This window comes from Tiliqua scincoides, chromosome 2, assembly GCF_035046505.1.
Source record: "Tiliqua scincoides isolate rTilSci1 chromosome 2, rTilSci1.hap2, whole genome shotgun sequence".
Classification (NCBI taxonomy): Eukaryota; Metazoa; Chordata; class Lepidosauria; order Squamata; family Scincidae; genus Tiliqua; species Tiliqua scincoides.
In genome coordinates this window covers 192,920,931-192,948,344 of record NC_089822.1, presented here as the reverse complement: position 1 = coordinate 192,948,344, position 27,414 = coordinate 192,920,931, and the positions used below count along the sequence as shown (strand labels likewise).

General features: G+C 44.8%; 1 protein-coding gene across 1 annotated transcript in view; it reads right to left on the bottom strand.

Moving 5' to 3' along the window:
- Positions 1 to 26,686, bottom strand: part of CDX1 (caudal type homeobox 1) — a 40,802-nt gene extending 14,116 nt beyond the window's left edge. The window contains exon 1 of the mRNA XM_066616986.1: positions 26,254 to 26,686. Within this exon, the coding sequence (XP_066473083.1) occupies positions 26,254 to 26,686 (433 nt within the window). The remainder of the gene's footprint in view (positions 1 to 26,253) is intronic.
- Between the last annotated feature and the right edge of the window lie 728 nt (positions 26,687 to 27,414).

The following is a 27,414-nucleotide window of genomic DNA, read 5'->3' as shown; positions in this document are numbered from 1 at the left end:
CTTATGTTTATTTTTCTTTTATTTCTGCTTATTTAGGTTTCGCACACATTTGCATGTGTTATATAGTTAGTTACTTACACTTTTCGCAGACCAAAATAAATTTGCAAGCTAAATAAGGCTATGCTTTCACATTCATCCAATTTTGACTTTCATCCATGTTCTGATCCCTAACCAGACAAAAGTACAAGGTACAGGTGAAGCCTGTTCATCCACGGATTTTATACTGGTGGATCCAGCTCAATGTGGGTCCTCTGGATCTTAGTTGGGTCAGACTTGAGCCACTGGAACCCTCTGAAGGGGACTGGAGTTCTGCTCTGGTTGCCTCTGGAGAGCTTTCTGAAGCCCACAGAGGCCATGCATGTCCACCCGCAGCCTCTGAGGGCTTCAGAATGGCCAAAAAGGCCAAAAAAAAAACTATTTCCAGTTTCCAGAGGGCAATACCAAGGCTCCACCTGTATTAATGTCGTGGATACCTGTATTACTTTCACAGATACTGAGGCCCCACCTGTATTGCTATAATTGTTTTGAAGGATATCATACTCTAAACATGTGATAGTACAATGAAACTGTGGCTTTGATTTTATGCTTAAAATCCTGCCATTGATCCTAGTTCTTTCCCCTTCCCGCACATTACTGTTGTAGATTTTCACAGAGCCCAATATAAAGGATATAGTAGAGGAGGCATAACATGATACAGCAAAACATTGCATGGTACAGCAAACAGAGGAGGCAGAGAAGCTGGTAGAGGAGAAGCACAAAACATGAATATGTACAAAGTTTCAGAGAGGTGATGGAACATTATTGTGTGCAGTCTAGAAAGAGGTCAGAAAGGATAGATGCTTGACATATAGTTGCAACTTACAAACTTATCCTGGACCAGTTTTGGAAAAGGTGGGCTCAGTGGTTTCTGTCCCACTTGCCGCAATATATCCTCTTTGTCATGAAAATCTTAGGCACAGCACATATGAAGCCCAAACCTAACCTGTGCTGGCACAGTGAGGCCCAATGGCCTCTGCTATATCCAGCACAGCTTAGGAGCAGGCTGGAGGGATTTTTTCCCCCCAGCCTGGGGGGATTTTTTGTGGGGGGAAGGAGGTCCCCTGGGGGCTGGGCGATAAGAATAGGCCCTCAGTTTGACTGTACTTGTCGTAAGAGGCGACTAAACAGCCAACGGGTAGGTGGGACTCGTTAGCCTGGGAAGGCAGCTCATTTCCAGCTCAAAGAAGGAAAACTCTGATCCCAAACCTCCACTGCCTTGTGGCTACATCCAGTTATGGAAAGGGCTTCAGGAGTCAACCTCCAGGCAAAATCAGGAGCCAGAGTCCCTGAGGCAGTTCGTGGCTGTATACAGTCACATTCTGGCAACTCCTGCAATGCCACTGGAACCAACCGTATTGGCCTCTGCCTTTCCATTGGACCATTTCAGCGACGTGGAGAGGGGGGATTTGCTGCATGGGTAACAGCCTATCCTCCATACCTTCTTTACCCAGGCTTCGCGCACTGGAGAGGACACTCCAACTTTGCCATACGGCATCGGCACAACACGGGAAGCAGCAGTTTACCGGTTATAAGTCTTCGCGCGATTGGCACAGAGCGTGACACCAGGGGATGCTTCTGACAGTGGGAGAGATCATTGTATCTCATTGGGCAGCTATCGCCTGCCTTAAACTGGGCAGTCCCCAGCCATTAAGGTGCTGCCTCGCCACGGTCCGTTAACCTTATGGGGTGTGTGGGGTTTAGGGTGAAAACCAACAAGCGGATTGACAACTCTGCACCAGGCAAATTGGCCTCTTCAGCCACACTAGACGCTGTTCCAGAACCACTTTTCAGAGCACGATACCACAGTCTCCTGAGAATGAGGGATGCCAATGAATGATTATTATTACATATTATTATTCAGAATACTTAGAATTTCAAATCTATTTTCCCCATTTCTACAGACAAAAGCTTTCATAATGTAAAGTCAATCTTTACAGTCAATCATACTTGTAGCACCAATTTATTTCAGCCTAGGCTATCATGAAATACAGTCCACTTCATCAGATAAGATTTACTGACCACTTCATCCAGTATTAATAAGAGTCTTTGTTGCAACAGACTAATATGGCTACCTCTCTGAATACTGTAAAGCGCTGGGCTTTATTTTTTTCTTTTTGGATATCAGTAAGTAAAAAAAATAAAGCAAACAAAGGTGGTGGTATCATTAGATAGAAGAATGTCAATGATCCAGCTCTTGGTGCTAGCATGTGCCCTGGCACAGAGTTCCTGAGGGACTGGGAAACAGTGTGCCTACAAGAGAAATGAGGTAGTGTGCCCCACTGAGTAATTTATGAGTAATTTAATTTATCGCCCAGTGGTGATAAGAGGAAACAGCAGCTACAGCAGGTGGTTTGTGAATGCCCAAGCAAAAACATGTTGCTTTAACAACCAGGCTCAAGCACATAAATTCCTGTTTTCTATTTTCCACCAAGAAAAATAAGTACAGTATGTCTATAAACATGTGTGACTGAGTGTATATTTCTGGATGCATGGATGACTCTTGTAGATACATGGTGCATATAGGGTGAAGCATCCCACTACATCTTGACTGTAAAGGAGGTAATCTCAGATATAAAAGCTTCAGCTATTCTCTGTGAATGAAAAGAGAATTTCCAATAGCTGCCATACAATTAGTGGCATTTAGTTGCAACATCCTAGAGCCTTTAGCAAATACCACTCCTTAACAATACTTGAAGCAAGCAAACAAAAGGATGAGTATAGAAAATGTACGTGTATATGTAAATAAATAAATGCTTATATTATGGATGTTCTCCATGTGCATGCACGTATAAATGCAAAGTAATACACTGCAGTTGTAGATAATATAATGGCTGACTATCTTCATGCCAGCTGCAACCATACTTGAGTTGATCGGACCTGACCATTGTGGTCCATGTCTCATGGTTTGGGTCCAGGTTATCTGAGGGACCACCTTCTCCTATACATTCCGGCCTGCCCTCTTAGGTCATCTGAGGGGCCTCTCCTTCAGAGGGATGGTGGCACGGGGGCGAGCCTTCTCTATAGTGGCATTGCAGCTATGGAATTCCCTTCTGGGGGAATTAAGAACCACTCCTTCCCTTATGGCTTTTGGCAAGGGCTCAAAACATATCTGTTTTGTCTGGCATTCAGGTGATGGATTGATGTTTGTGCTTCTATTATAGTGCTGTGGCTTGGCTGCTTCTTTCTGGACAAAATAATTACCCCCATGGCTCTACTGTATTTGTGTGTGTGTGGGGGGGGGGGTTAATGATTTTACTTGTTGTCATATATTGTACATTTTATTAGGTAACTTTGAAAGCCGCCTTCAGCATGGGGAAGTCAGGATATAAATTTTTCAAATAAATAAATTTTGTAAACAGACACATTTCCCATACTTATGGACCTTATCTTAAATTGTCTCGTAACCTGCAATTTGCAAATACCTATCAAGCCTCAGCATCTGTATGGAGCAGTAAAAAACATCTATAAACCTGCATGATATTGAAGGCCACACTCACATACCTGTGCTGCAGTCACTAAGGATGTTTCTGGTTCTTATGTGATTTTCTGTCGCAATACTATGATGGGAATACTGACTGGGGGGAGACATTCTGCAACAACAAATGCGTCATGTATCACTATGCTTCCAGCTCCCACTGCCATTATTTTTGTATCTTGCCAAGCTGCTGTTTCTGGATGTTTGCTGACATGACCACAGAAAGGTGGAAACCGATCCCTGCGCACCCCAAAAATAATCACCAGTAGCTCAAAGCGAACATGTTCCAGATCTAGCAGGCATACTCTCTTCAAATGGATGTGACCAATTCTGAAAGTGTTCTGAACAATACTACAGCAGGTATTTTATTTGTGTAGTAGGATAAAAGGTTTTCCTCAACTCACACTATGATCAAGGATCACTGCCTTGGTTATATTTTTAAAGAATTGCTACAAGAAGTCACCCAGATCTAAAAGAGCTGGGTGGCACAGTGGCTAATGGTCCAGTCCTATGAGCTTTTGACAACAGCTTATCTCCCAATAGGCTGTTGTAAAAGCCCCGTGATTCATGAACATCAAGCCACTGTCAGGCTATTCAGGGATGCTACCACCAAGTGGCAGCAGCTCTGCACCCCACCAGCATGGAGCCTGGGCTGCACCAACCCTGATAAGTCAGCAGAGGGGTTTGTCATGGGTAGAGAGGGGGGCAGAGGACGGGGAGCAGTTGAAGGGAGTGGATCCCAGTGGCAGCAACTTGCACCAAGCTCTGATTCCCCCATTTTTTCAACCTGCCCCACCCCCTCTCTCCTCAAACTTATACCAGCTACAAAGCTGGCATGGGTCCAAGGAGACCCAAAGGCCACCAGATGGCTTACCCAGTCATAATTAAAAATGTTTATGTCTGGTTGGGGTGAGCAGAACCAGGCAGGGAGTGGGCAGAATGAGATGGTGATGGGATGGAGATGAGAGCAGATCTGGACTGGGAAGCAGGGAGATTCAGCAGCAGTGGTGTCTGCCACATCCAAACGCCCTTTCCAGGCTTGATCCACCTTCATGAGTCCATGTGAACTTGCACCAGCAATATCACTGGCATAGGTCTGAGTAGATCCACTGGCCCAGCAGGGGATTACCTTGTTCCAAGGAGGTCTCCAGAGGCCAAAACTATCAAAAACAAGGCCAAAAACAACACAAGTTAGTGACTACCTTGGGCCATTCACTATCTCTCAGTCTCATGTACCACTCGGGGTTGTTGTGTGGATAAAAGGAGAGGCGGAACTATGTACACTACCCTGAGCTCCTTGGAGGAAGGGCAGTATAAAAATGTGAAATACAAATAAATAAAACTTCCCTGTGGGGTGCAGTGGAGGCTGCATTGGTACTGCTGCATCGTCATGCGGGAAGTTTTGTTAGATTGGGCTGCCTGTACATCAAGTTAAGTGCAGGGAAGATACATCCACTGGATGATAATGTTGCACAAGCCCCCTGAAAGAATAACATGAAACACTCTATCCGGAAGTGCCCTAGGTCACCTTTCCATCCAAAAAAGGCTCTTAAGGTAGCATGAAAGAGAAGACTCATAAGCCTTTGGGCGCAATCTAGAGGTGCCCTTGGGCCAACGCAAGTCTCTTGCACTTGCCCAGGAGGGTCGCAAATGTGCTGTAAGACATGTTTGTGCCTCCTCAAGAGGAAACCGGGCTGGTGCTCTGAGAAGTGCCAGCATGCGGAGGCTGACACAAGCCTCCGCGCCAGCTTCTTCTTCGACTCTTGTATCAGCCTGGGTGGGCCAATGCAAGGATAAAAGGTAGGCGGGAGGAGGCAGGAGGGAGGCGTTCCTGGGCAGGGAGAAGGCAGGCAGTGGGTGGCCCCAGGGGCAGGCGGGTGGACGGGGAGCAGGAGGCAGGGCTGAGATCTGGCAGTTATGCGGGGTCCCAACCCCCGTTCCCAGAGATAATACAGCGGCTCCAAGTTGCTCCGCTCTTCTTGTACTTGTGCCACCTCAAGAGGTGGTGCAAGTCCCAAGAGACCCATAGGGGCCAGTTTCCCCTTGCCTCTGGCTGAGCCGCTTATAGCCACAATGCTGCGGTGGATACAGTGCAAGCCTCTTGGCTTCCCTGTTCCAGCGCAGGATAGGTGTGCCTTTTGTCTTTAAAATGTTCTTTAAAACAGGAAGTAGTTTTTTAATTAATCATTGTTTCATTGTTAGTAGTTTCATTTGTTTCTAAATATCTTGGAAACTTTGGAAATTATTTTCTCAAAATTTCCAATAAAATGACCCTTCATCTCAGCCGAACTAAGCAGGAACCCAGATCTAGATGCCTAGGAACACAAACTCTGTCATGCTCCCTAACTTCAAAGGCAGCCTCCTGCTATCTTTGCTTTCCAATTAACTCCTATTCTTTATTCATTAAACCACTTTTTCCTGATAGCAGGCCTGGAGCCTAATTGTCCTTTTTTTAATATTTGAAAACTGCCACCACCTGACTATCTTCAGATAAGTCAGGCTCACTTATTTTAGATTCTTTTTCAGTCTTGTCACAATTATAGAAGGTGAATGACCTCCTTGATCAGCCCAAATAAACCCATTCATGAGGCCAGAGGCAAGAGTTCAAAATGGGGATCAAGGGGAGGCTAATGTCTGTATGCAGAGAGGGTATCATTACCTTTGTTAATGTGTAACCCTAATAGCCTCAACTTAGCTATCATTAGATAAGGGATTTGCTTTAATATGCTGCACAAACTATAAAAAGCATCACCTCTGTGCATACGTACATGCATAGTCACGTTGGTATAAGCTCAGACTATTTTACGTATGACAATTCACACCAGAGCAGCAATTTCTGTCAAGAGTCAATTCTGCATTTATCTCCTATTCTCAGAACAGAACTTAGTCCAATTAATCAACATAAAATAATCGACTTTTTCCTGTCCAGCAATTCTGAAAGTAAACAATCGCATTGCATTCATGGTTTTTAGGTAATACATCAAGGCAAACTTGTACCCTAACAGAACACAAAGGTCCAAAGAAAAATGACAAAATGGAGAGGTATGTTTGTTCCATAAGCATTTTCACCCTTCTGTTAAATATATTCCCTGGAAGGAAAGACTTTTTTGCACCTGCTTACAATAGGATGAGAAATGTTTGCAAGAAGGTGAGTTTGGGGAGGGGGGCAGATAGCATACAGAACATGCCATCAATGTTGAAACCAGGCTGACATTCTCTCACTGCAGGCCAGTTGTGAAAAGCTGTTGAGCTGGGACAGAATGTGGATGGCAATGCACATCTCTTTTAATATACAGGTGTCCCCATTCCCCCATATCTGATGGGGACCCATTCCAGCCCTCCCCCTCCGGTGGATAGGGGAAACTGCAGATAGAGGGGAACACTATGTCCATGCCTCCCACAACCCCCATACCCGTGAATGTTGATTATTTGCTTACCGCTAACAAAATGTTCATCCTTTTACAGATTTCTATAAGCATGCAAGTTTATAATGACACGCAGGCAGGCTGCAGGCAGCTTGAAAAGACTAGATCGAATACGAACAAGCTGGAAGTTAACTTCTTCCTGTTAACATTTGCTCTGCAGTAGTCTCTTCAAGCATTCAGGCTGCCTGCAGATCACTATAAGCTTGTATGCTTACAGTGACTTGTAGAAGGAAGAACATTTTCTTAGCAGTAAGCAAATATACAACATTAATGGGGGGGGGGGCAGATCCGCAGATGAGTATGCACATTTGGATGAGCAAATGAATGTGTATATCAATCCACATTCTGCCCCAACTAGTTCTGTATAACTATGCATGAGCAAAGTCTTGCTATACAACACTGATGGGCAATGAAACTGTCAGCACAGCATAGCAAGGTAAAAAGTATTGGCCCAGTTGCTTGAACATAAGGGATGTAATCTTTCTCAAATGTCTCTAGTAGCAGTAAACTGGGGAACAATGGCAACAAAAAGGCACCCCCCCCCTTCCAAAGTAGGGGTTTTCACAAATATTTTTATGCCCAATGTAACGGCATATTTCACATCAAAAATTTAACCTAATATAATTTGGCACAGCACTTTAAAAAGGCAGTAGAATTTAAAAAGGCAGAAGGAAAATAATATTTGCTACTTATTTGAAGAATATATACACTTGGTGAATGCATGACAACAAGGCACAAAAGAAAATAGTGAATATATATCTAAAAACTACAAGTCTTCTGAAAAGGAGCACCTATCAATGTAAAATAAATGTTCTTATTTTGGTTGGCCAATATGCCCCCCCCTGTAATGTCCATAGCGGGCGAAGACCCCACCGCCTGGTGTGCGACAGAACATGGGGGGCTTATCCTGTTGATGACGGGCGGTTGTCGGCGGAGAGAAGGACGGGAGACAGATACGGTCGCTTTACACAGTCAGTTTACTTGAGTCAGATGCTTGACATTCATGGGGCCTGTTACTTCACAGGCCCTTTTGGCTTACACAGATTTGTGCTGTCAGCACACGCTTGGATCGTTCCCCGTCCCTTCCTGACCCCTCGAGGTTCCAGGTGGAGCTCTCTGGCAGGTACCTGATGCCCTGGGATATGGGTTCCCAAGGGGTTGGTCACCTGCTGCACTGGTGTTTGGGGTCAGCCCAGATGTCCTCAGGAGGGCCCCAGGTAACTCAGTGTTTGGACCTCGGGCCTGTGGCCTTGCTTCTCCTGGGGTCACCCCAGGGACCAGGAAGCCCAGGCAGGTCCCGGTCCTGGGGGCTCCCAATCCCGGTTCATTCCCTCAAGGACCAGAGCAGTCAAGACCCCTTTCAGGTGATGGACCAGCAGAACAAGGCCAGGGTGGCTACCCCCTCTGGCTGTCCATCTGGCGCTGCTGCCTGGAGGGGAGTGACCTCTCCTTAGGCTGCCCAGGCTTCTTACGAAACCGGTGTCTGGCTTAACCAGCCCCAGCCTTTCCAGCCACATGGCTGTTTGAGGCTCCCAGGAGGCCTGAGCCCTACTCTTGGGGAGATGCTCTGCCTGGGGACCCAGTCCTGGCAGTACTTGTGACTTACCCCAGAGGAGGCCCCTACCCGTGAGGAGACCCTGGCCACCAGGGCTGGGCCCAGGTAACACCCCTCCACGCCATGCCACAAAAAACCTTCTGGAATTCCCCTAAATTTCAAAAGTCATTTGCCATTTGGTATGGTAGGCAGACTGATAAGGGGCCATTTTACTTCTAGATCTTTCATTCAGTTCTGGGTAGCTAGACAAACTCTATCACTGACCTATGACTTCATCATCACAGACAGTGAAAAAGAAGTCATTATTTCCTTAAATGTGCAAGCTAGAATATTCCTTAGGAAAAACCCCTCCAAACTGGGCACAAAAGATGGTAACATATTATTTGTTTCAGGAGGGCTTTCTTATGAAATAAGGGGTTATTCAGAGCTGTATGTGTGATATCACAGTAACCAAAAATAAAATTCACAGGCACCTCCATTCTTATCTAACTAAAAGCGAAATAAGTCTAGAGAACTAACTGCAAACAAATCCAGTGCTGTAAAATATATACAAAGAAACTGCCATTGGCTCACAGATATTCCAGCACCATGACTGACACCGCAATCCAATCCTGACGTTAAGCTGGTGCAGTGGTCCCTGAAGATCGACTTCCAGCAGAGGTAAGAGAAGCAACAGGAGACAGGGGGGTGACAGGAGGGTAGAACAGAGGTGGGGAGGAGGCATTTCTTGGTGGGAGGAGAGCAAATGGGGCGGATCAGGCCCAGGAGGGTGTGAGATCGGTGGAGCAAGCCTCCGCCATATCCGATCCTCCCTTCTGGGCCCAAACGTCCTACACAGGACTGCTTGGACTTGAGCCAGCAAATTATCTGTTGCAGATCTGAGTAGCCCCATTGGGCAGGCTGAAAGGTAAGGGGACAAATATCCTCTTACCCTGAGGAGATCTCCAGCCTGCTTCCACTGAGCACTGTATACAGTGCAGGCCATGCAGCCCCACTGCACCAAGGCTAGTTAGGATTGCCCTGTCAATTTTTGTGTAAATTGCCTTCTGATCATTTGGTTTTTAATCCAACCTCTGAAGTAACTGTCAGTGTATGGCTGAGGAAAGGGTATATGTTTTTGAACAAAATAAACTGTTTGGAGTGAGAAAAGAGCATTTTCTTCTCGATCAGGGTAGCTGTTAGACAGAGCATGCAAAAAAAGTGGGGCCTTGGGCAAAGCGTGATTGCTGCTGTGCAATATAATCATTTGAGCACTTCTGTTCCGAACGTATGCCGAGTCTGAGCTTGTGCTGGGCACCTTTAAAAGCCTCTCAGCTCTGACTTGACAAAATGTTTCCTCATTTCATGACAGAGAAGAACAAAGACCTTCTCAGTTGTTTGGAAATCTCAAGTTGCAATAAAACTATCCAGCACAACCAACAGTGTCACTATACTTTCTACTGGATTTCCATGCTAGAACTAGACCAAAGGGACAAAGAAAGGTCTGGCTCAGTATGCCAGGATTCCATCAAGCAGGAACAGAGACAATACCGTACATGGCCAAGTGACCACAGAGGCAGGGAGATGCAGAATATGTTTCAGCACAGAGCATCATTCCAGTGACAAGTGTACATGAAAGTACATGAAAGCATCACCCTGCTTTCTTCCAGGGTGGTGCTGGTGGAGAGGCCTGTGTCAGCCCATCAGACCAACCCCCAGTCACCGGTGGCAACCAGGTAAGCGCTGAGCAGCACGGGGGCGTAGTGAGCAGAGGGAAGCATCTCTGGGTAGGGGGAAGAGCAGATGGGGGAGGGACAGGTTGAGGATAGGGTGGGACTAGCAGAAGCCTCCTCTGCCAAATCCTCTCTCCCACGTTGGACTTGGAAACCTGACACGAGGTTTCTTGAGTCTGCGCCAGAGGGGATTACTTCCAAAGAAACATAATGAAAGAATGGGCTGGAAAAGATTGTGGTTCTCTCTGATTCAAATCAGGAAATGAAGACACACATACACAAAATATTAGATTTGTTTTGTCTAAAAATCCACGTAGTTGATAGTACTGCAATAAACATCCTTGAAGGGCTCCTCTCACTGGAAAATGCAGCTACCACCACCAGAAGCAGTGTCCCTTACTGTCCATTCAGATTTATAATTTAGGGCGCAATCCTAACCCACTTTCCAACACTAAGATGCAACTTCAAGGTAAGGGAAGTAACATTCCCTTACCTTGAGGAGGCCTCTGTGACTGCCACCCAACTGCAGGATGCAGCACATGCCCCACTGGCACAGCTATGCCAGTGCTGGAAAGTTGGTTAGGATTGCGCCCAAATACAGTCAAAGTGCATTTAGGTGCAAAGTGTCCTTAGGTGCATTTTTTTAATAGTGAATGTTCAATGCATAGGTTAAATATGTATGTAGGCATATTTAAAATTAGAAGGAGGCTACTTTCTTATTGTTCTTCAAAGAATTTATGCTCCAAGGAGTATTTTAAAAGACTGTACCTTGGACACAGGACTGGCTGCTCAACAAATCTTGTATGAGGTCAGCAGCATGCTGTGGTTAATAATTTAAGAAAGAGTTGTGTGAGTACGTGCATAATTGTGTGTACATATTTCATGTCTCTTTATGTATCTGCATGTGAAGAAGAACGATCAGTTTTCAGGACTTTCACAATGATGTGTTTCATACTGTAAACAAACACAATGTGGAAATTAAAAAGGTGGAAATCAACACTGAACTAAATAATGAGAATGATACAAACAAAAATGTCCGTTTGTTAAAATCTCTGTTAAGACACTGGAATAGATAGGGCAGCAGTGTTTTGAGACTAAAACATACCTATCTCCCAGGATTTAAATACACTGGAATTTGCCTCAAGATTGCTCTACAAGAACAGAAACTTAAAAGGAAAAAGTTTCTGAGAATATTCATTTCAATTCTAATCAACTGCTTTCCAAAGTACAAGGGCATTGGCTGTCACCCGAATTCAAGCTTACCATCATTACAACTACTATTTACCTACTTCAGAGTGAACAGTCAAAAATGAATATTCTCTGAACAGAATTTAAAATCTATTATAATGCTGGAACTCAAAATTTTCAAATATTTGCCAAACCAGAGAGCAGAAATAATGCCCCGTTACTTATATAACTACCCAGAGAAGTTTCAAAACTCACAAATAAAACATGTGCAACAAACTATTCAGGAGCTATATATAAAGGTGGGGAGAAAACAAAATCACAAAGAAATCTGTGAAAAACTGCATTTAAGTAGTGAAAGACTTTCACACATTGTGAGCATTCTCTGCACAAAAAAGGGGGCCACATCAACAATTAGCTTCTGAGATTTCTTTTGCTTTATAGCTACTAAGCATTTCCTTTGTTGACAAACAAAACAGTATTCAAAACATAATTTGAAGTGTTTCTTGAGCCTTTAAGCCACAGATTAAAATATATTGTAGGATCTAGACCTGACATTTCGCTTTAAGCTGTGGAAAGCATCTTCAGGGTTTACAAAGAGTTTTGAATCCTCTCTACTACGTATTAGTTGGCCACCAGTTCCTACCAGTTCCTGCTTCAGTTGTTAAAGGCATACCATCATTCTCTGCCTGTTCATCATTGCTTTGTTTTATGTTATGTTTTATCTTTTATGTTATGTATTATGTTTTATGTTTTAAATTATATTTTAAACTTACCCATCCACGAAAGCCTGAGTATGTTTGTAAAACGGTATTCCAACACAATCCAGCAAAAACCAGTTACAACTAAATTCCCTGAATTTCTATGACACGTTCATGATTAATAACTTTTCTTCAATTATGACTCAAAACTTTAGGTTGCAATCCTATGCACACTTTCCTGGGAGTAAGTCTCATTGAACACAATTGGACTTACTTCCAAGTAAGCATGCATAGACTTGTAAAAGTCTCTGGCATTATACAAAAATTTGCAGGTTTATGCAGCTGCAATCCTACACACTTTCCTGAGAGTAAGCCCCACTGAAGACAACAAGACTTACTTCTGTTTATATAAGCACAGATCTATTCTCTAAAAGTCCAATTCTATGGGCTTGTAGGGCTGGAACTAATGTTCTGCCTGTGCTACCTCTTTTACAGCTGCTGTAAAAGGCAGTCTTGCAGGATGCAAAGTAGCATACTGCCAGAGCACAACAGGAAGGCCTGTGCCACCAGGGGAGCATGCTGGACCTGCTCAGGCAGGTTGGACGTCAGGGGAGGCAAGAGGGGGTGGGGATGAAGAATGGGGGAAGGTGGGGCAATACAGGATGGGGAGGGGATGAACATGGAGGCTGCGGGCAGGGCCTCTGAGAGAAATTTTATCAGGGAGTAAAAAGTTTCTTTTGGGCCCCTTCCCAAAGAGGGATGTGGTAAAACAGAGTGGGGGGGGCGGCAATGGGGATGGGCAGAATGGGGGTAAAACAGGCAGGGGGAAAGTGGCAACAGCCAGAATAGTCTTTGGAGCAGTGGCGTCACTAGGATTCACGTCACCTGGTGCAGGAGGCCTGCGTGTCACCCCATGCAGTGGGCGGGGCAACACCCCAGGTGGTGGGCACGGTGATGTACCTTTGCCCCGTCCCCACTGGTTTTTTGGCTGTACCTTTTGATAGAACACAGATATTTCAATGTGGTTTGTTTCATTGCATTCTGCATGAAATTACACATTGATTGATATATAACATGACGGTCTTATTCCTCCAAACTCTGATTTTAGTGATTTAAACTTGTAGAGTCTCACACACACACACACACACACACACACACACAAACACACACCGTGTCAACTTACTAACACCTTATTGCAGCAGTTCTCAAACTTTTAGCACTGGGACCCACTTTTTAGAATGACAGTCTGTCCAGGACCCATTGGAAGTGATGTCATGGCCAGAAGTGACATCATCAAGCAAATTAAAATAAATAATTAAAAAAATTAAATTAAAATAAAAGAAATAATTAAATAAGGGGAGCCACTCGTGTTTCACCAAGTGAATTTTCTCTGTAGTCTGCCTGCAATAACATCCCCCCCCCCAAAAAAAGAATCAGTGAGATTTCCAGCCCTCCCCAGTGCCCAGTTAAAGTTCTTCTATTTCAAGCAGATCAAGATAAAGACCCACCTGGTTTTACAAGTCCAAAATAGAAAACATTCCCCTTACCAGTTCAACCCTCTTTTTTTGTCCTTTTTAGTGGGGGGGGGGAGGGCTGCCTTCTGGAGCATTTGTTGCGCTCCAGTTCCATCAGATCGGGACCATTCTGGTGTCCTCACATTCCCCTTCACCTGGCCTGATCATAAGCCAAGGCAGTCTGCCTACTTGTGAGTAAATGCGACCATGAGGCTGTTTCGCTTTCCATAGGGCTCAATACATTCACAGCTGGGAAGGAGGGAGGGACTTCCTTCTTGTGTGTTTTTTGGGGGCTGCATTCATTGGATCAGGACCATTCTGGTGTTGTTGGAATTCTCTCAGCCTGCCCTTTCCGACACACTAAGGCAAGTTTGCCTACTCGTGAGTAAACACACGATACGGCTCAGTTTCACTTTCCATAGGGCTCCATGCATTTTTGGGTTTCCAGTTTTTTGGCCATAACTTTTGAAGGAAAGGAGCTATTTCACTGCTTTGGAGCCCAGTCTTTCCAATGCAGAGCTCAAGTCTACCTGCCTGTGCAATGCTGGCAGCTAGATACAGTAATATAGAAAACCAAACACACTAAGTCTCTTTAAAATCTTTCAAATGTAAAAAATCATTTCAGGAGATTTGTATTTAGGTTCACACTAGAATGGAAAGTGTCCTGTGTACACTAAAACTGACTTCTGCAGCAGCTGCAGTCCCACAGCTGTGTCGCTGAGCTCCCCTACTCTCCTTCATGGTTAGCGGATCCACAAGCCAAACAGCTACTGCAGCAGGTTGGTTTCCTCCCAGGTGTGACACTATTCAGGAATGTATGCATTCCTGGGCCTGGTGTGTATGGCTTGTCTACCCATGGTAATGCCCCCAGCTTCCTGCATGGGCAGTGAGTCTGGGTCAAATTGGAAAATGTAAGATCCTAGAAAATTTCTGGGCTTCCTTCTTTGGCTCCTGGGACCTGTTTCTGATCCGGGACCCAGGTACAAATTACCCCCTTTACCCCCTCTCCTAGACCCTGGGTGAAGGAGAAGGTAGATCTGGCAGCAATGGCACATGCAGGACCCTATCCCCTCCGCAGGCAGCCCCCCATCCCCTTCCTTCCTTAGACTTGCAGGTGCTAAAGAACTGACACAGGTCCAAGGAGACCATTGCAGAACAGGAGGCTTATAGAGCTGTAGGGAGATTTAAATCTCCTCCCCCCCCCCAAGCCTCCTGATACACACACACACACACACAGAGAGAGAGAGAGAGAGAGAGCGCCTGATGCAGCGTGCTCATTTTTTGTGCACTTGCACCACCAGGGGGAAAAGGAAAGGATTGGGCCCTAAAATCTGCTATCAACTCACAGTTTAAGTACAACAAATTTATCAGCTTTCATAAAAATATGTTGCGCATACTGGCCATTTCTACATATTTTGCTATGATTTTGAGGAGTTAGGGCCCAACCTTATCGAACTTCCCAGTACTGGTACAGCGGCAATGCAGCCCCAAGGTTCCCATATCCCGAGGAGGCTTCTGTGACTGTTTCCCCACCATAGGATACAGGGCATACCCTATTGGCACAGCTGCACCGGCACTGGAAAATTGAATAGGATTGGGCCCTTCGTCTTTCAACATAAAATTCCAGTCCAGGTTTAGTTCCATCAGCAGCTTTATCATTCTTCTGCTTTGAGTATTGTATCCCAAAGCACAAACACACAATAAAAATGTGAAGAGTTCATCCAGTTTTCTAGGTTTATTTGTTTTCTTCTCAGAGTGCATGTTATCCCAACAACTCAGAAAAGTTTTAAAACTTGAATTAATTTTATCGCCTTGGAATTATATTTCTATAATGGCTGTCTCATTGTCTGGAAATGGGATTTGAAAACTGAATTCAAGACACCTCAGATCTCTTGTAGTTTAAAAAAAATGTAAAGGGCAGTAATGGATGGGAGGGGAATCAGATAGGTGAAGGAAAAGGTGGTAATGCTTCCTATGAACGCTTTCCTCAGTTGAAATCCACTCTTCTTTCCAAATCTGCTATTTGCCCTACATGACAGTTTCATGGGAAGCAATTTCAACCAGGAAAACAGTAAGGAAGGATTCTCCTCACCCCAGCACCACTGACCTGACCCAAAACACCCCCATCCACCCATTTTTTTTTTTAATCACAGGATACCCTGTTCATCATCTCCCGTGTCACTTCTTGTTTGGGCCTGAAAGTAATGTTTGTAAAAAACAAAAATGTGAAAAATAACATTGCAAAAGAGGATTTCCACTTTCTAAAGTACTGTAAATTAAATGATAATTTAATTTGTTAAGGCCCCTCTGAAAAGGATTCTCCTTGGAGGAGTTCTGCCTCATGTACATGGTACTATTCATGTAGTCTCATGAGATTGGTGTCATTGAAAACCTTTTACCATTGATGGTAAAACTTTTTACCATTGATGGTTGCAATACTACACTCTACCTAGGGAATGACCCCCATAAAACACAGTGGGACATGAAACATAGTGGGACTTGGCATGCAAAAGATCAGGCTGCATGACATAAATCAGACATAAACCAAGACAAGATCTTGGGCTTCCGCTTTAGCAATGATCTTGCCCTCAGTCAGTCATACCTCAGTCACCTCTCATCAAGATTTTTATAACATGCTGTACATGACGCTGTCCTTAAAGGTTGTAAGATGTTGCAGACTGTGTAGAATGGGATTGGAAAGAATCACAGGACACGTATTTAAACTGATTTGGGTTCAAGTGCACTAGCTATGAATAAATGTTGGTGTCCACTTCGAGATGCAGATATTTTTACCACCCAAAGCAGTCTGGTTCTGGTTTATATGGCAGAGTATGCTTGCCGATGTGTTCCTCTTCACTCTGTAAGTTCTGAGGTTGCAGTCTTGCTCTGCGTCCTTTCAAGTAAACAAGTTTGTCCTGTAGGGGCATGGTGCACAACACAAATCTTTCTTGGCAGTGCCCTCACAGTGGAATCCCCTTTCCAGCAAAATACATAAGACCACTTCTCTACTGGTTTTTTGGGCACACAATACTGACTTTCTAAAATTTAAGAATGCATTTCTGACCACGGGAGTCTTTTTTTATTTCTTCCTACTGAGATAGAAGTTTCTGCTGATTCTCTCTATGTTTTTGACTGATTTTATTAAGAGGAATTTTTAATTGCTTTTATAGATTTTAATTCGTTTTAAATGTAAGTTAAGTTGTTAAATTTCGCTCTGCAGGTATCGCCCCCTAGTGCTTAGCCAGAGCACTTCTTAAATTTTGACTTCTAAGCACATATCTTGATATGCTTGGAATACTGATTGGTGGATTAAAATATACTGCCAAGAAGGGCCTTTTCTTGTTTTCTTGGCAGGTTATTTTTTCTTTCAGTCTTACATGGAAATAAATTTCATTAAAATCAATTGGATTGAAAGTGGTGTAGAATCATGGTGATACATGCTTTTAATAATTTCATCTTCTGTACCTTGACCATATGCAAAGCATGCTTATGCTTATTTACTCAGAAGTCCCACTAGACTCACAGAGCTTACTCCCAGATAAGCATGCACAGAGATACAGCCTAAATAACCTCTAAAGTTTCCAATTTCTCCCTCAGTAAGATGTGATAACATTAGAACACTATATTGCAGCAGCCCTCAGAATACATCCTAGTAGATGTTTATTCAAGGAGAGGTTGAGCAGCAGCCTTTAATTTACAGCCTTCAGAGTATTATGATTTATAACTAATTAAACTGTTCATACTTGTAGGGAAAATTCTAATTTCCTAATCCTGTTGTAGTAAAGTGCCAACTGTTAATTCAGGATGATTAATTATTTCATCATACCATTTCACTGAAAACTTTTCCCTCTGTGATGCTTGTTAACCATATGCCTGAGCAGGTTACTTTATTAATATTTTTAAAAATCTTAAAACATTAAAGGCTTTAATAGAAGAGCATGTACACTCTGTTCCAGAGGTCTGTCCAGAAGCTGAAACTTAAATACCCTGGATCAGCCAGCTCTTGCCAGCGCAAAGCAAAAGCATCTGCACAAAAGCACCACAAAGACATACTCCATGAAACTGCTATGAAGTTGTTTTTGCTTTTATTGTTTTTCACCACAGCGCAAAATAACACACTCTTTTCTTTTCTTCCCCAAGATCTTAAAACATAATCTGGCTCCAGTTTTGATGAGCAATATCAAGTATTATATCAGGACCCAATTCTAACCAATTTTGCAGCGCTGATGCAGCAACAGTGCATCCCCAAAATGTTCCCTTACTTTGAGGAGACCTCCATGACTGCCCCCACCACCACAGAATGCAGTACGCACCCCATTGGCATGGCTGCATTGGCACTGGAAAGTTGGATAGGCCTCCAACTCTCCAATGCCTCAGACTCTTTACTAGTTAAAAAGAATACTTAACCACCCGGATTAATTATTTCATGTTCTCTATGTGCCACCTACCCTGAAGATCCTTAGTGAAGTAAGCATGATAAACAAGATGAACATACTATTCATGAAAGGCCCAAAATGTGTCACAACTGCCCAATTTTATCTAAATTCCCGTACGGTGATGCAGGGCATGGCTACCACTGTATCCTGCAGGGGATTTTCAGCTGCTAGAGGTCTCCCTGGGGTAAGAGGACATTTGTCCCCAGGACAAAACCCAGCAGCATCTATGGATTAATTCAGACCTGTGCTAGCTGAATCGCTAGTACAAGTCTGCGTTGACCCTGGAAAGTGAATTAGGCCTGGGTAGGGGGTTGAGATTTGACAGGGCAAAGAGTTCAAAAATGCCCTCCTGCCACACTGCTTGAATTCAGATCGAACTGTTACTTAGGCTGAAAAACTAAGCATGTAAGTCTGATTATGTTACTGATGTACCATGAAGTATGGCCAAAAGGTAAAGAACATTAAGGGCCAAATCCTGAGAACATAAGAACAGCCCGACTGGATCAGGCCATTGGCCCATCTAGTTCAGCTTCCTGTATCTCATTGCGGCCCACCAAATGCCCCAGGGAGCATACCAGATAACAAGAGACCTGCATCCTGGTGCCCTCCCTTGCATCTGACGTAGCCCATTTCTAAAATCAGGAGGTTGCACATACACATCATGGCTTGTAAAACGTAATGGATTTTTCCTCCAGAAATTTGTCCAATCCCCTTTTAAAGGCATCTAGGCCAGATGCCATCACCACATCCTCTGGCAGGGAGTTCTGCAGACCAACCACTGAGCTGGGCCAGTGCTGGCGCTGACCATCAGCACTAGCACTGGGTGTCGCAAACATGCCATACGGTATGTGAACATGTTGTATAGTAGTGAACCATCATGTACCTATGCTGAACTGCTATTCAAAACTTGCCTTTTGTGCAAGCCAAAGGCATCTTAGCTCAAGTCATCCAGTCACGATAAACTATTAGTACAGAGAAGTCATATACTGTATATGACTCACACACACACACACACACACACACACACACACACACACACAAGTCAGTATCTAACAGAAAGAACATAACTATAACATATGACTCTATTCATAGCCCCATTAATTAGAAGCAAGGACTGTTTCCACCATACCTCCTCATCATTCATATGACAGACAGTAGTAAAAGTGCATTCATGTTATTATGAAGCAGAGAATACTAGCAAAGAAATCAGCCACTAGGATGGTATATTTTGTACAACTGCAAAAAAAAAAGAAAAAGAAAAAAGAAAAAAAAGTTGCAGTTTGGTACTTCTGCTTAATTTCAGTTTTCACCTGTTCTGCTTGTTTGTTTGCAAGTTTTTAGCTCTTGCAGCTGGGAAGATTGGTTTTAAAATGTGTAGACCATATCTGATGAAGGGCCCAATCCTATCCATATCTACTCAGAAGCACATCCTATTGTAGTCAATGGGGCTTACTCCTAGGTAAGTGTGGATAGGATTGCAGCCAAAGTCTCTGAACCAAAAGAGGTTGTGATGGAATTCCCATTGGTTGGAAGTCCAGACTTCAATCCCAGTAAAGCTGCTTGCACCTCCTCACAACTAACATACACAGAATACATTGTGCAAAATAAACAGGATGCAGAATCCAAAATTTCTTGGTGCAGGGTTTTATTTTTAAGCACAAAATACACATCCTTTGATCGGCTTTATAATGTGGTAGCTGTAGCATAGCTGAGGGGGCCAAAATGTTAAGTGTTGCAGCTGCTGCAATGCACCATGTAATTGTCCTCTCCCACTCTCTGTCAGAGCCACTCTAAGCAGCAACGTGAAGGTGCTTGCCAAACCAAAGCATATCCTGCATGTTGCTGTCGCTGCCCCTAATGGCTCCAACAGCAAATGGGAGGGGATGCTTACACAGTGCTTTGTGGGCCTGCAGTACTTACCATTCCCCCCCCCTCCCCACATCGCTACTGTGTGGTGGATCACCACAGCCTTCCCTTCTCTGACTCAATTAGCAAACTGGGTAATCTTATTTACTGTAATACTTTCCAGAATGCTCCCAGTGTTAGTTTTCCATGTTTGTGTTTTTTAAAATGATATTAGAAAGTGGAAAACATGTATCTTTAGAAAACATGTAAAAGGTCAGATCTGAGATGTGTGAGTACCAGAGATCCCTGAACCTACCAGAAATTTGTCTCAGACTTGATTCTAACATCCATTCACATATTATCTGCAGAGGCAGCCAATTTCTTGTTGGTTTCCTACAGCAGTTTACAGTATGTGAGTAAAGAATTGTTTGAAGCTCCTGTAGGATCCAGGTTCAAGGCTGTACTTTAGTAGCATGGAGCTCTGTATACCTCCTAGACCAGTGATTTTCAACTTTTTCCATCTCAGGGCACACTGACAAGGCACTAAAATGGTCAAGGCACACCACCAGGTTTTTGACAACTGACAAGGCACACCATGCTGCCGGGGTGGGGGGGGGAGGCTCACATCTCCCATTGGCCCTTCTAATAAATGACCTTCCCCCAAATTCCTGTGGCACGCTTGTGGATCAATCACGGCACTCCAGTGTGCCATGGCACTTTGGTTGAAAATGGCTGTCCCAGACCATGAAAGTACTGTACTGTAGTAGCATTTTCAGGAAGACCTACTTCACTGCAAGCAATGAGACTGGCTAACCTACATGTTCAGTTCAGATTCCTCATACTATGAATCTAAATGATGTCTTGGATAATTTGTTTTCCTTTCATGCTTGCCAAGAAAGCCATGTGAATTATATCTGGTTAAAGCCAAGACTCAAGAACCATTATTAAAATAATAAAAATCTTCCTGTCTCCTACACACCAGCTTTCATTCAACCCACACACAAATAGAAAATCATCAGCCCTACATGAAATGCGAAGCAATTCAAAATCTGCTTTGGTTGTTAGTATATTTGCTGTCATTTTACTTTTGTTTGATACGTTTGTGATACAGCACAAAATTTGACTGAGCAGTCCTCACTTTGCTAAACCGGTGCCGATTTTGTGATAAGTGAAAGCATCCTTATTTGGGGGAGGGGTGGAAAGGTGAATAAAAAGCGCCTCATTTTCTCAAAACGAGAAAGGTTTGGACGTTGTGGGTTGCAGAACGTTTTGCCAGATGCACTGAAGCCAACAGGGCTTCAAAGTGCCTCATTTCCCTGGTCTGTCCTTAATGGGAACTTGGATGCCTGGTTTATCCTGCAACATGTTCCAAACATTCTGGATTTTCAAAGTCATTTTTCCAAACAGATTTGAAGGGGGGGCAGCTTTCATCCCCTGAACCAGCTTCCATGTACGAGCTGATCCAAATTATGTCGGAATTGACAGCTGACACCCAGCACCTGTAGGTCACTGGGGTGAAAAGAGCAGCAGGCGAGGCCTCCCATGCTTGGAGAGGTAGGAAGCAACCCAAGGCCTGCTCCACGGCTAGGCTTGCCTGGATATACCCCCACTTCAAAGGGCAGCTTCCTAGCCCCCCAAGTGGGGCCGCTGGGGGCAGCACCAAGGCCCCTGTGCATGACAAAGGGGCACGCTTGCAAATGGAGGGAGGCGCTGGCACCCCTTCCAGGGATTGACTCCGTCTCCTCCCTGCCGCCTTTGAACTGCTCAGCGCTGCAGGCCTTCCCCCAGCCTGTTCATTTGCGTTTCCCTGGGGAGAGACTTCCACTTTCCCACCGAGCAGCTCCTGCCCGCTCAGGGTTCAAGAGTTCAGCACTGACCACAGCACAGGAGGGGAGAGGCTTTGCCCAGCACGCCAAGGAGCAGGGAGTTCTCCTCCCCAGGTGCCAGCTGAGGAGCCAATCTGGAGTGTCGGGAAAGGCCTCTGGCAGGGGCACGCGCACCCTTTCTGTCCTATGCCTCAGGACATGCTCTGTGGCTTGCAAGCATTTTTATTTACCATGGCATTGATATATCCCACCCTTCTCCAAGGAGCTCAACAGCCCAGTCCTATGAGTGTCTACTCAGAAGTAAGCCCCATTAGAGTCAATGGGGCTTACTCCCAAGAAAGCAAGGATAGGATTGAGCTGCAAGTCAGCATAGATTATCCTTCTCATCCCCATTTATTCCAACCACAGCCTTGTGAGAGAAGGGCCCAATACTATCCAACTTTCCAGCACCAGTGCAGCCGCAATGCAGCCCCGAGGTAATGGAACAAATGTTCCCCCACTTTGAGGAGGCCTCTGTGACTGCCTCTCGACCACAGGATGCAGTGCACACCCCATTGGCATGGCTGCACCGGCACTGGAAAATTGGGCCTAAGTTAGGCTTAGAGATCATGATTGACCCAAGGTCACCCACTGACATTCATGGCTGAACAAGGAGAAGAATCCAGGTTCCCCTCAGTTGTGTTGGCTTTTCCCACCCACAGAAAATAATGGAGAATTCGCTTATGAAGTGTGTATAGTACCTTTTGCCATGGATCGGGGCATTCTGAAATCTCAATCTCATTTTAGATGACTAGAACCTGTGTAAGGCACTGGGCAGAGAGTACTGGAGTTGGTTGGATCAGGGAGACCTGTGCTCACCTACCTCATCATGAGGTTGTGGAAGAAAATGGGATAATCTGCATGTCCACTGCTCTAAAGTCCGTGAAGGATAACAAAACAACTAGCAAAGCAGGACAAATCCAAAAACGCAAATCACACATTGAGAGTTCCACTTTCTTCGACTCAAATCCACAAAAGCTTACGTCAGTGAATTTGTTAGACTAACTGTGGCATAAGCATTCACACCTTGAAGAGGTTTCTACATCTCACACTGAGAAGCAGCTTGAGAAACTGAGAAGCGCACTGAGAAACATCCTTCTCTTACAATGCCCCCCGATTTCCCACAGAAAATCACACTCTTCTACACCACTGACACATCCCTCTCTGATATTCTCAATTAACACAGAACAACCTCCACGGTTTTGTACTTAATATTCACTGATGTGGATTAGAGAATTCCCACTTCACCTCATGTATTGAAAAGTAGGAAAATCCTCCCCTTTAGTACTTTGACTGTGAATACAGCAGGATGATTAAAGACTATTAAAGGGCACGTAATCTGCATTTAGTGATCTTAAATATGTGCATTAGGTATTTGCAGTTTCTTGTAAACACCCACACACACACTGTGTGGTATATTTATAATTTTCACAAAAAATGAAGCATACCCTTGGATATCCACAGGGCCATTCCTTTCATAAACAGGTGCTACCTATTTTTCAAAGCAAGCAGGTCTTCCATACAGCAGTGCCAAAGCCACTTATATTTCTTTGCACACAAGGAGATTCCATGTATACAGCTTACAGCAATCACCATCACCCAACACATTTTTTTTCAGATTCCAGTCAGTTGATCAGTCCAGGCTGGAGTGAGCGCATTAACAGTCACTGAAACAGAATGAGGGTGATGAAGACTAGGATTTAAGTATCCCAAAATTCCTTACATGCTACCAGAACTGTAGTTGAAGATGCATTATGCAGTGACCTTCTCTAGGTTAAGCAAGTCTGAGTTTGGTCAATAACTGTACTAGGAAATGCCTGAGAATCTCATGTTTACCACCATGAGTTACATTGAAGAAAGATGGAATACATGTAATAATGATGTAGAAATCCCCTTACATCTTATTCCCCCTATCCTTTTGTATACATTTGCAAAAGCATCTCATCAATGGAATGGTTCCATCAATTTGTGAGTATTCATCAGGAGAGCTAGTTTTCCTCTTGCTCAGTCTTACTTAAACTAAGTCCACGTTTTTACGTGCATTTCCATGAAAACAAAATTAGGAAATTTTAGCCAATTCCATCCATCTACCTCAATTCACTGTAAAAAGCTAGTTTGCCATACTCTCACCACCTCTAGTAGGTACCTGAAAAAGAACTATAACCTCAGCTCAGAAATAGGAAAAATGTTCAATGATAAGGCAACAGTTTCTACAGTCACTATAAATTAAATAAACCATTGCACTCAAATGAATATCATATTAGAAGCCTGCCTAGGAGCCCAATCCTCTGCATGTCTACTCAGAAGTAAGTTCCATTATAGTCAATGGAGCTTACTCCCAGGAAAGTATGGATAGGATTGCAGCCTAGATTCCTTGTAACAGAGCAAGAAGAGATGGGGTATGGCTATTTAAGGTTATGTCCGCCATCATGTTTTATAACTCTGCCTCAGAATTCTTTGCATGTTGCACACAGACAAATGAATGCGTGCATCTTTCTGTGTTCACACAAAGCCACTTCACAAGTATGCAAAACAAAAAGATGTACTTTAAAATATGTGTGCATCTAGTTGGAAACTGAAACATGAATACTTTGACCATATTTTTCAAAACATGTGTTTGTCTCCCTCACACTTTCAGCAAGAACAAAACTACAAACACAATGCCCCAGGGCCTGAGGAATTAATAAAGTCATCAGCTGTATGACTGATGAACGTAACAACCAAACGTGCATTTGTGCATACCTTTCCAAACATGGACCGGTTTCATTTCCTTATATTAATAAAGTAATGTGTAAAATGGCCTTTCAGATGTATGGCCTTATTAAGACAAGAAGGGATTTTTCACCTTTTCAATTTGATGAGAAAAAGTTAAATCATTCACCCTGATAAGGGTGCTAACCTGCACTCTGGGGCCTTTCTCCTGGATGTTCCCAAAAAAGGGTTTGTGATTGCTTTCCAAGTTTCCAAGAGCCTTTGCAATCTCTGTGATTTGATTCTGCCTTAGAGAAGTCACACTGAATGACAATATTTACTTGCAGAAACTGTCAGTAAGCTAGAGCAGGAATGATGCTGTTTACTGCCATTGACTGTTTGAGAGAAAAATTAACTTGTGTGACTCAGTGCTTAGTAGTTCCAGAATCTGGGTGAAGTGTTTGTCAAAGATACTGAAATGTCTGAGACAAAACATAGGTTTTGGGTAGTTTCAATTACCCCTTAAAATGCAGATGAGCATGAACAAAGCAAGTGGCCCAAGACCACAATCCATAGAAGGGTATTCATTCATTTTGCTTTGTAAACCACTTTGTGAATTTTTTTCTTGAAAAGTGGGATCTAATTATTCTTAATATTAAGAGCCATTTTACACTTCATTGTTACTCCATCTTATTGCTTTGGAACTCCCCTAGCACCTATTGCCAGGAAAGCCTGCTTGATGCTAGGGTTACACCCAAGTACTATATAATGTCTATAAACGTGGCTATATAAAGTCTACAAATAAGACTTGCTTCCAGGTAAACATGCTGTGTCATATTCAAAGAGACTAACATGGATCCTCTACATGGTGACCACCATCCGGAGATCACCGCTTAAGATCCTGACCACATTGCACTGCTTGCAATCCAACGACAGTTAACCAGGGAGTGAGCCCTACTGACTACAGTGGGACTTAATCCTGAGTAGACATACATAGGACTGGGCTCTTCATCACACTGGAATCAAAAGGACTTAACCATTCCTACCAGTTCTGGGTTATGGCCCTTGGCTTGAATCAGGACCATAGCTGGGGGGGGGGGGTCAGGGGTGAGCATAGCCCACCTTGAGTCAGCAGTTTGCCCACGCTCCCATTTTGCACACCAGTATATACACCTGACCTAATTGCCCACCCTGAAAAAAAGAGTTGCCCACCCACCTCTAGAATCCTGACTGTCGGCCTGGCTTGAATCTAGCCATGGTGAAGCTTATGCTCAGCTGGAATTAGGTTATGTGGAGATAAATGGGACATATTCCCAGCTGGCTTAAACGGAGGCAGTTTAGGGCGCAATCCTCTGCATGTCTACTCAGAAGCAAGTCCCACTGTGTGGGGTTTACTCCCCGAAATGTGCGCCTAGGATTCCAGCATCTGAATCCATGAGGCACATCAGGTCTACCGGGGAGGCCATGAGTCATGAACGGAGCAATCTTTTATCAGTGGTGAAGATGAGGTGGGCGAACTGCACGTGACGCTCTACACGCGTTCGCACCGCGGAAGTGCTCTCTGTGCAGGAATGTGGTAACGTGTGAAGGCAGGGGCCCTGGGTTTGCAGTGGAGCCTGCTTCCTTGCCCGTTCGCCCACAAACTCTTGTGTCTACAAGTTGACGGGCGAGCGCTAATGCAAAGTCAATCCTATAAAAGTCGCCGGCCAAGGCTGCTGCTGCTGCTGCGGGCAAGTGGCAGAGGCAGAGCGGATCCCGCCTGCGACCCGCGGCCCCCGCCCCCGCGCCGCAGAGAGGAGCGATTCCTTACCGCTGTTGCTGCCGCCGGCGGGCCCGCTGCGCCGCATCCACTCGTAAGGCGTGCGCCTTTGCGCGCTGGGCGAGAGCGGCGGCGCCGAGCCGCTCATGGGCGGAGGCAGCAGCCCCGAGCCCGGCGGCTGGATGGGGCTGAACTCCGCAGGGCCGTACGCGAGCTGCCCCTGGCTGGCCACGGCCGAAGGGGCTCCCGCGCCGTAGGAGTGCCAGTCCTCCTTGGCCGGGGTGTAGGGGGAGCCCCAGGCGCCCGCCGGCTGCCCGTGGTGAGGATCGCCGCTGATGCCGGGCACGTGGTGGTAGCTGGCAAAGTCCGGGTACTGGGGAGGCACGGGCACGTAGTTCTGCGGGGGCAGGTTCAGGCCGGGGTGCCTGACTGGGTTGGGGTACATGTTGCCGGCGTCCTTATCCAACAGGTAGCCCACATACATCATCCCCGGCTGGCCCTGCGCGCATAGTGCGTGTGCCTGAGCTCTTCCCGGGCCTGCCTCTTCCTGATCAGCCCTTCACCTGAACCTCTTGGGCAGGTTTCTCTTCTCCCCCCCCCCGCAGGCACCTCCCTGAAGAAAGGCCTTTTTATTGGGCCAACCTCTCGGGAGTATTTGCATCCAGGGGCAGGTTTGCATTTCAAAGTGCAGGAATCAAAGTGGGAGCCACTGGGGCGAATTCAAACGGGGCAAATTACTCAGCAGATAGTAGTGACGGGACGGGGGGGAGGGAAGGCGAAAGTCCTTGAAGAGGGTTTGTTTTCCATGGAAAGGAAGGCCTGAGAAATTCCCAGGGAACACAAAGGACTCCAGGCACAATAGGACCATCAGGTAAAGGGCCCAGCAAGAAGTGGGGTTTTCCCATGAACTGGAAATAAGGGACTCTGGGCAGGGAGCTCCACCAGTGTCCATCTGGAACCTCGTTTCTAATCCAGAGAAATCATGCTGGATATTTCGGATCTTTTCTAATCCAGAGAAATTGATGGAGAAATTGTTCAGCAAGAGACAACCACTGACGTGAAAAGTGACCATGGTGGAGGATTTTTGCCTTTTAATTTGTCATCTCCAGCTCCTTGAAAGCACCAACATTTGTGTGAAAAGCCTGTTCAGGGTCTCATTCTTCCAGCAAGAACTGCACCGAAACTCCTTCTTAACCTCCCCAAAATCACCAG